Here is a 9,491-nt window from a genome sequence, read left to right on the forward strand (position 1 = left end):
TAAGAAAGCAGCAGTGATTGCATATTAATTTTGTTCCTCTCCCATTTTATACTGATGAACAGTTCACTGACGAGACTTCCCTTTGTTAGATTTTCCTTTGTATTTCTAGTATTAGTAGAAATCCATTCATTTGTTTTACTTAATTTTTTTTTTTCTTCATATCCTTCCTATGTAGATCATCCACCCCATGATCAACCTTAGAACAATACCCTTCTGGAGTAGCCTGTTATTTTGTTGTACTTAAACTGATGCTTTTAGCTGGAATTTAGTTTAAAAAGGATTTGCCATCTCTGATGCTCAAAGAAACATCTCATCCACTTATGCATAAGGAAATATTCCCTGCTCTGGTCTTTCTATCCTCCTGTCAAGCTCTGAAGTAGGCTTTTTAAAAGAAATGGAAAAAAATAAAATAAAAACTAAAAACAAAAAAACAAACAAAACAAAACAAAAAAAAAAAAAAACCAACCAAACACAACAAACCAACAATGGTATGTACACTGCCTTGCAGTAGGTCCTCTCATAACTGTTTTGTTTTACACTAGCAAGGTGGTTTGGGGGTCTTCATACTAAAAATGAAGGCTGAATTCCACATTTGCAGTATAGTATATGCACATAACTCTGTGCAGTGACATCATCTTATCATCCTGGCAGCTCTCCCCAAGTCTAACACTTGCACTTTGCAGGAATCAAAGGGGACATGGGGCTGCCTGGTTCTCCTGGGCCACCAGGTATGAAGGGTCATCGGGGCGATCAAGGACCTGTCGGACCCCCTGGCCGTGTGGGGCCACCTGGATTTCAGGGCATAACGGGCATGGCAGTTCCTGGCCAAAAAGGGAACAGAGGTGTTGCTGGTGCAGATGGAAGACCAGGTGTGTTCTTTTAACTCCTTATTTATCCAAAATGATACACTGGTAATTAAAAGCATAATTCAGCCTGTCCAGAACCTGGGCTGAAAGTGGCCTTCCCCCAGGAAAGCTTCATAATTAGAGGTAGTTCCTTACCAGTTAATGCACGTTACCACTGCCAACACCACGATGGCCTGTGCAGTGTGATGTAAATTAAAACAACACTGATCTTTGCAGTCCACTCAACTGCATTGTTTTGCTTTCTTACCACATGGTCTACAGACCCTACAGGGCAGCTGAGATCCAACTTTAGAAACATGAGGTAGTGTGAGCCTGTAGATGTGATACTGAGAGACATGGTTTAGTTGTGGATTTGGCAGTGCTGGGGTAATGATTGGCTTTGATCTTAAAGGTCATTTCCAGCCTAAATGATTCTATGACTGCAGGCATAACTACAGCTGGGGTATATTAAAAAAAATAGTACTATAGAGTACTGCCAGAACTCTGTACATGATCTCAGATTAAATTAGCAGGTCAGGAAAAATGAACTGATTAAAAAAAAAAAAAACCAGGTGTATTTCCATAGAAATCACTGAGGTGGTCAACATGAGAATCACTACAGAGGCATTGAATGTTGTCTGCATAGTGTGTAACACATGTGAAATGCTTTGGTGGTAGTCTTTACTCACTCTGGTGTTTCTGTACAGGTGCTCCTGGTTTTCCAGGACCTCCTGGTCTTTCCACACCCAGCATGAAAGGAAGCAAAGGTGACAGAGGGGCAGATGGCATACCAGGGCCAACAGGCCCAGCCGGCAACACTGGTCCTCCCGGTCCCAAAGTCAGTGAAAGGAATATTGCTTCTTTCTTACTCCACCATTAATTTGCTCTAAGCATGAAAATAACACCCATAGACTTTTAGAAAAAAAAACAAAACCAAAAACAAACAACCCACAACAAAACCAAAAAAACCCCTACAGCCTCCCCAAACCCCTTTGTAATGGAGTAAAGGCATTACAATGGATACCAAAGGGAGTTTTTATGGGCTTAAGTGGATCAAAAAAATCATTCTGAATTTCTGATATGTCAGTACCTTGTCTGTTCTGTATTACAGAGCAATGCTAACAGCAATATGACTATTTCTAACGTTCACGAATGGAGCAGATACTTCTAGTTGTAGCATATTCTGTGAACATAATGCTTTGAATATTCTGAACAAAACAAAAATGTACTTCATAGTGTGCAGATGCTGCTTCCTGTTTACGGTTGGTGTCATCTGATTTGCAGGGAATAGAAGGTCGATCAGGTTATCCTGGGCAGAGAGGGGACCCTGGATTTCTTGGATTCCCAGGTGTAAAAGGTATTAATATATTTATTACATAAAATTTTGTGTGCCGAATATCATGTTGCATTATAATAGAATTTGGGTAACAGTAGCAGGTGTGGTTTCAGAGATGTAAGGTTTTTCCCTTCAAGAGCAGGGTCTGTCAGCTATAAATGAAAGAATTGCTCTCTTGGAGAGCATTTTCTTGGGTTAGATGCTTTGGGTTTGTTCTAAGTGATGTTAAAGTGAGGAAGGGCTGAAATGCCCATGGCTGCCATTCCAGGCAAATTCAAATCAAGTGTGTCCTCAGTGACTAATAATGTGTAAAGACTTTGGGAATGAGTCTGGTCATTAGGAATGCCCCACCACTGCTGAAAGATGTGACTTTCTGGTAGCCTCTTTGCTATGGAACTCAAGGGCATTTAATTATAATTACAACACGGAGCACTGAGGGCTTTCTTTGTCATGAGACTAGTCCAAATTACAGTCTAATTTACCACTTTGTCAGCAGATGAACTGGTAAATGTATTGGCTTCATTAATTTCATATTCTGAGGGTTAACTGAATCAGTAGCTGGCTAAAAATCTTCTTAAACATTTCTCCAGTGGTTTAAACCTTACAGAGGTCTGCATTACTCCAGTATTCTCTTTTTTTCAATTGTGTGATTTACGATGACACAAAATTGTTATTACCTGTTGAACCTACTGGTTTGTGTTCCATGCTCATTATTTTGTGTTTGAAATTTGTCCTAATTTGAAAAGTTACCATACAGACAGTTAGTATACTTAAGCAAAAAGCTCTCATTTCATGGCCTAGTCAGTCAAATAACTGACATAATGATAAAATTACAATTACTACTTTTTTTTTTTTTTTTTTTACTTTCCAGCAGAGCTGTGGAGAGTAATCTGAGATTAACCTCATATTTTGCAAAGTAAAAAGAATTGGTTCTTAAATTTAAAACACTCCAACAGACATCAGCATAACAGCTGGGTAAGGTTTAAAGGGAGTTAAGTGCACAGCATCACTGAAGGCAGCAGATGAACTGCAAACTCAGTGACAAAAACACACAAAAAGGACATAGTCTAAAGCTGGGATTTGAAGCTAGGTTTATGGGACAAGCCATCACATGAAGATAGGCATGGGAACATCTTATCAACTGAGTGCTCTTGCCCTGTAAGTTATATAGTAGCTGCAGAGTTGTAGAAGGCCACTTCCACATTTCAGGTGCATCTACAGGCTATGCTACTCTTTGGAAGGTTACATGCATCATGGATGACTCTTAGACAAGACAAATGAAACTTTGACAGTTGTTTTGATATTTTAAACCACATAGATGGATCTTCAATCTTCTTTTTTAGGAGAAAAGGGTAATCAAGGACCCCCTGGACCACAAGGTGCAGAAGGGCCACGGGGACCAAAGGGCCAACATGGTAATCAACACTTCTCATTTTAACACCAGATGACTTGGTTTGGTTTGTAGTTTGTTTGCTTTCTTTTAATATAAAGCAGTAGCTCTTCATTGTGTTTTTTCTTCTGCTAGGTCCACCTGGAGTCCCTGGGAGAGTATTCTCTCTCCCAGGAAGCAAGGGTCCTCCTGGACTGCCAGGAATCCCAGGAACACCAGGTGATCAAGGAATTCAAGGGATTCCTGGACTACAAGGTGGTTTATGCTTTTATCTCTGTACACATTTGTGTGTGTTGCTTAGTGGGAAAACACGTTTCTGCGTAGAAATTCATGTTTTTAAAAATACCTCTCCACGTTCAAAAACAACTTTGTACCTTGTTAACAACCTTATATTTATAACCTCTCCCATGCCACCCTTGCAGCCAGTGAGTAAATAAGTTTCTCCCTCAATAAAAGTCTAAGCAAAATAATGGAATAAAAAATAAACCTGAATCAAAACATTCACCATTTTCATACAACCAGAACCATGCTCAGGATGTTTGTCATTTTGGGGAGGGGAATTACCACATGTAATAGAGGTACTGCCAGATGTCCTAGGAAGTATGGTGAAAGTAATGCTACAGACGGTCTTAAAACTTAGTGAATTTCTGCTGACATTTTTATTCTAGCACCCCTACATTCACTTGGGGATTTTAACTTTATTCATTAACAGTTATTAAAATCTAGAATAACCACTGCTACATGATTCTGTTGTCTTCTTGATTACAATTTAGGACCTAAGGGAGTAAAAGGTCTACCAGGAAGTTTTGGTCATCCAGGTCAGCCAGGACCGCCCGGTCCAAAGGGAGACAGGGGATTTCCAGGACAAAGAGGTACAGGAGAGGAGACATCTCGCTTTGACTACTCCAACTGGATTTGCAGATAACCTGTATTCCTGATTTCTGTAAATCCTTCTGCCTGCATCTGAGATTCTGTAACGTTTACAGTAGCTTTAGGGCCACAAGCACATGTAAGTGCTCGCTTAGCTTTAAACAGATGCATGTTCACAACCGAAATAGTAACCTAAAAAAAAAATGCCTTGACCGTGCTCCTCAAGGTATCAGTGTGTCTTTTTATGACATCAAAATAGAACTAAAAATTTTTCTTTAGTCAGCATAACATGTTTTTACTTTGCAGCTTTTTTGCTAAAAATGGCCATGGTTCTTTAAAATACCTCACTGCTGCATGAAGCTATGCAACATAAAGCTACCTGAGCTAGGGCTGAAGGATTTAATACATCTAGCAACAAACACTACCAATTTTCAAGTTGTATTTTCTTACTGAAAATTTGTTTGTTTGTTTGAATGAAGTAAAAATTCAAACAAAATGATAATAATAGCCGCCATATTTCCTTCTCTCCTCAGGACACCCTGGACTAATTGGGTTCCCAGGTCTGCAGGGGCTGCCTGGGTCACCGGGTGCTATCGCTGCTGGTCCAACGAGAAGAGGTTTTATCTTCACCCGGCACAGCCAGACAACAAATATTCCTTCATGCCCACATGGGACTTCACAGATCTATGTTGGCTACTCACTGCTTTTTGTACAAGGCAATGAACGAGCGCATGGACAAGATCTTGGTACTGTATTGCTAAACCTTTTCACACTTTCACACTGTTTTCTTTAGAGTCTAGTAATGCAATGTTGTGATGAAACCAGACTCGCAGGGTCTGAGATAAACATTGGTTTAGAGCATCAGTCTCCAGAGTGCTCTGCTGCTCGGAGCCAGTCAGGAGTCGTGGTATGAAAGACCTTCTTCCCACAATCCTATATTCCCTTTGTGTTTTCCCCAGACACTTTTGAGGAGGAATTCAGTTACGGATAGATGTCTAGTAGAAATGTTCACAACACCTGCACAGGGCTGAAAACAATACCACAGGATCCAAGAGAGAATCTTGCTTTTTTGGAGACCAAATGGGATGCTTTAGCATGTCAGAAGTGGCGCCAGAAGCTTTTGTTTATGCAGCTGGATCCCCACCATTTTGTCAAGGATCATTACAATTCAAGACGATGATTTCAACAGATTTTCTTCTTAGCCCTTGCTCTTATATACCTATTTTTGTCAGCATTTTGCTTTCAGATAATTCCACTGTACAGACACTTCTTACTGTATAGGTACTGACTGGTTTAATTATCATGATAGTAGATTGGTTGCCATTATGCATCTATTCTGTTCACTGCTCTAAATAACATCTCGTGTCTGTCACATACCTGTCCTCTTTTGTCTTTTAGGAACAGCTGGTAGCTGCTTGCAGAGATTCACCACCATGCCATTCTTGTTCTGTAGCACCAACGACGTTTGTAGCTTTGCTTCTCGCAATGACTATTCCTACTGGCTGTCAGCTGCAGCAGTCATCCCAGCAGACATGGCGCCCATCTCTGGCAGGGCACTGCAGCCCCATATCAGCAGGTAAGGGTACAAGAATTTTAGTTTTTCCAGCCTGGAACCACAAATGAACTACAAATAAATCATACATTGTTTTGAACAGCAGATCTTAGCGGTAGATCTGCCCACCTCAGCCAGTACAAACACTGTTTTTAAATGCATCATTTTTTGATTACTCCCCTGAATGTCAGACATGCAGTGATGCTCTAAGAAAAGTTAGATAAAAGGTGAGGTCCCACCACAGGGCTTCATCTGCACAGCTGACATGACAAGATGACACATGGTCGTACCCATCGGAGTTAGATAAAATATCAGAGTTTTTTTTTTTTTTTTTAAAGCTGTTGTTATGTGTCTCAGTAGCAGACTAAGGTGAAATAAAGACAGCTTCGTTATTTGGAATACCATACAAGTTCTGCTTGAAGTTACGTGTGATACATTTGCTGTAGTTGGTGAAGAACTTGGTAAATTGGGGCTGGAAAGACCCAGAGTAGCACAACCAAAGACAGGCAGGCAAGCTTTGCACGCTGTCTTCTAGCCTGCCCTACCCACCAAATGAAGGTACAGAATTTGATCTAAACCATAACAGCATCAAGTAGCGAGCCCATGAAGAATGTAAAACTTAGCTTGTTAGTTCAGTAAAGACCAAAATAGGGAGTTCAAATGTTCTGAGACTAATTCCCATCTTACACCAATTTTTGTCTGATGTTATTAGTAGAGATGGCAAAGTAAGGTATCTGGTGTACTTATGTCCTCATTAAATGGAGAAAACCCGTGTGAATTGTAACATTTATCATACGCCTTGCCATTAGGTAGCCACTGTCCCTAGAAGATGGAGTTTTTGTCTGCTTTCCCCCTTTCCCTCCGATCATGTTGTCCTACAGGTGTGTTGTCTGTGAAGGAGCTGCCATGGTAATAGCAGTTCACAGCCAGACCACCATGGTTCCTGCCTGTCCCGATGGATGGATATCCCTCTGGAAGGGATTTTCTTTTGTGATGGTAAGGATATAAAGACCTAAATGATTAATTTTATGTCCTCGCCCCCTCATTGACGTTTTCATCTGCTCATAGCTTATTTTTTATTTAGTAACTGTTCAATTATTTTTCTATTCCTTTGCCAAGAAGTAGGCAATAATTCTACTAATTCTTACTGCCAGAAGCATAGGAATAACTGTTCTGATCTGTCCTCAAAAATAGGTGGCAGGAGGTCAGGGGAAAAGATACAAGGAGAACCACAGCATTTTAGTCAGACAGACAACTGCATGCTCTCGTTTTCATGTGTCACGCTAAGATCTAGGAACCAGGTTTGGGCAGTGGAGTAGCAAAACCAGTCCTGAGCAGAGATACACAGAAATAACTGACCCTCTCCCATGCCAGGCACTTACTTTATAAATCAGATCTTGGGGCTGAACACCACAGAAAGCTAAAATCCAAACAAATTCAGAGCACTGTCTGCAAAAGACAACCCCAGGAATTGTGACGCCCTAACAAGAGCTGAGTGAAGCAAGTTGATAATGTGACTGCAAAGGGAGAACTGCTAATGAGATTAAGGGTGTATCTGTATCATGGGACACAGCACTTCATCTTTGTCCTCCCTGCCTGCAGGATGTCATTGGGATGCCAGCAAATGAGGGGAAGAGACAGAATTAAGAACCTCAATTATTTGCATGATGTAAAGTCCTTTTACGGACTTAAAAGTGATAATTTTAATAATAATATTGGAAAAGAATGAATGAATTTTTGCAACATCTGGTTAAAATCACTTGTTTCCATCATCAGCAAATTGAAATGTTCTTTTCTAGCCTGTTTTCTACTGTCATAAGTGATTTTAGAGCTATTTCTAGAAGCATTTACCAATGTCAGAGAAGGAAAATGCCTTCTTTGCTTTTGTGCTTGGAGAAGCAATTAGTGCAACAAAAAATACAAACACACACACAAAATAGGGGATGTGGCTTATTGGCAATTCAGTTACTGTAGTCCTCAACTGGATGGAATCCATCTGCTTTCTAGTCTTTGTACTGGTTAGGTTCATCCCTTTTCATGGAGCAGAAAAAGGCATTTGCAGGGACTTAAGGACTACCATAAAGGGAGGGTTAACTTTTCATATGGCTTCTGTGCTTCATTTAGTTTGATAAAAGGAATCTGTGTTCATTTTGGTTTGTCCAGGATAACCACAGAACATATGGTGTGTTTTAGAAAGAGACTTTTTTTCTTTGCCTGCACTTTACTAAAAGCTGAAGGACAAGTTCTCATAAAACATATGTTGGTGGTTACAGTACACAAGTGCCGGCTCGGAAGCTTCTGGCCAAGCACTGGCATCTCCTGGATCTTGTTTGGAAGAATTTCGAGCCATCCCTTTCATAGAGTGCCATGGCAGGGGAACATGCAACTACTACTCAAATTCCTACAGTTTCTGGTTGGCATCGCTAAATCCAAAGAGAATGTTCAGGTAAGCTGCACTTCCCTGCATCCGTACCCTTGGCACGCTGCAAGTGCCTGAGGAGGCAGTAACTGCCTGCATCACATGGCAGGGGCTCCCTCAGTGCTTCCACTCAGCTTGGACATCCCCCCTTCGTGAGGTTCAGGGTCATTCTCTAGCACAAAGTTGCCTTAGGTGAGCCAAGGATTTCACTGTTGTTGTTAGTAACTCCATAGCCAAAGTTTCATCATCTTTCTCTCTTCTTTTTTATAAGAATAAGAGTAAATGTTTTTTTCTTTTAGGAGACCTATGCCACAGACTTTGAAAGCAGGAGAACTAGAAAACATCATCAGCCGTTGTCAGGTCTGCATGAAGAGACCCCTCTAAACAGCGGCCGCTCCGGATGGAACGTGAAACTCTGCTTTTGTTACAAAGAATTGCCTCACTCTGAAGAGCTGTAATTTATTGAAGTCCAACTGCATCTGGAAAGAAAATGATAAATTGCCAGTGCAGGTCTGTGGTGAGGTTGGGCAACAGTTTGACTTGTGTCTTGGCAAACGACGGAGCACTTTGCTGGAGAGAGCTGGCGATGGCAGCCTGCAGGGCTTCCGACCGAGCAGGTTGTGTCTGGGCTGCGTCTCCCAGGCCCTGAGTGAGCTGTCTGTGCTGCCTCATGTCACGTGCTTTTCAAACTGCAGGACAAACTAAATGCTCTAACATCAGCTTACCTATGTTCAGTGTTCAAAGTGGATATAATTTACGATGAAAACCTGGCACTTAGGAGAGATAGGGTTCAAGTAAGAAATATTTTCAGTGCACTTTTAAATATATAATTATTCATTTAGGGTTGTTTTGTTTTGGTTTTCTTGTCTAATAAACAAGTATCTCCCCATGTACCTCACCCTTCCTCTGGCTGGAAAACAGGAGTACAACCATGTTTGTGTTGGTGAAGCAGTTGTGGCTTGGCCCTTCATGGCCAGCACGAGGGTGGGGGGCCGGGAGCCATGTTCTCCAGAGCCACACTGGCCACGGGCTGGCTTGCAGAAAGCACTGGACAGTCTGCCTCGGATCCTGTGGCTTTT

The 9,491-nt window shown here is 41.3% G+C and overlaps 1 protein-coding gene across 1 annotated transcript in view; it reads left to right on the top strand.

Moving 5' to 3' along the window:
• LOC103771079 (collagen alpha-3(IV) chain-like) overlaps positions 1-8,796 on the top strand; it is a gene marked incomplete at its 5' end in the record, with an annotated part of 18,259 nt that extends 9,463 nt beyond the window's left edge. The window contains 11 exons of the mRNA XM_008938365.1: positions 684-869; positions 1,553-1,683; positions 2,130-2,202; positions 3,525-3,596; positions 3,707-3,826; positions 4,345-4,443; positions 4,975-5,187; positions 5,840-6,017; positions 6,875-6,989; positions 8,267-8,439; positions 8,712-8,796. Of these exons, the coding sequence (XP_008936613.1) occupies positions 684-869; positions 1,553-1,683; positions 2,130-2,202; positions 3,525-3,596; positions 3,707-3,826; positions 4,345-4,443; positions 4,975-5,187; positions 5,840-6,017; positions 6,875-6,989; positions 8,267-8,439; positions 8,712-8,796 (1,445 nt within the window). The remainder of the gene's footprint in view (positions 1-683; positions 870-1,552; positions 1,684-2,129; positions 2,203-3,524; positions 3,597-3,706; positions 3,827-4,344; positions 4,444-4,974; positions 5,188-5,839; positions 6,018-6,874; positions 6,990-8,266; positions 8,440-8,711) is intronic.
• Between the last annotated feature and the right edge of the window lie 695 nt (positions 8,797-9,491).

The sequence above is a fragment of the Merops nubicus genome, unplaced genomic scaffold, assembly GCF_000691845.1.
Source record: "Merops nubicus isolate BGI_N331 unplaced genomic scaffold, ASM69184v1 scaffold17494, whole genome shotgun sequence".
In the NCBI taxonomy this organism is placed as follows: Eukaryota; Metazoa; Chordata; class Aves; order Coraciiformes; family Meropidae; genus Merops; species Merops nubicus.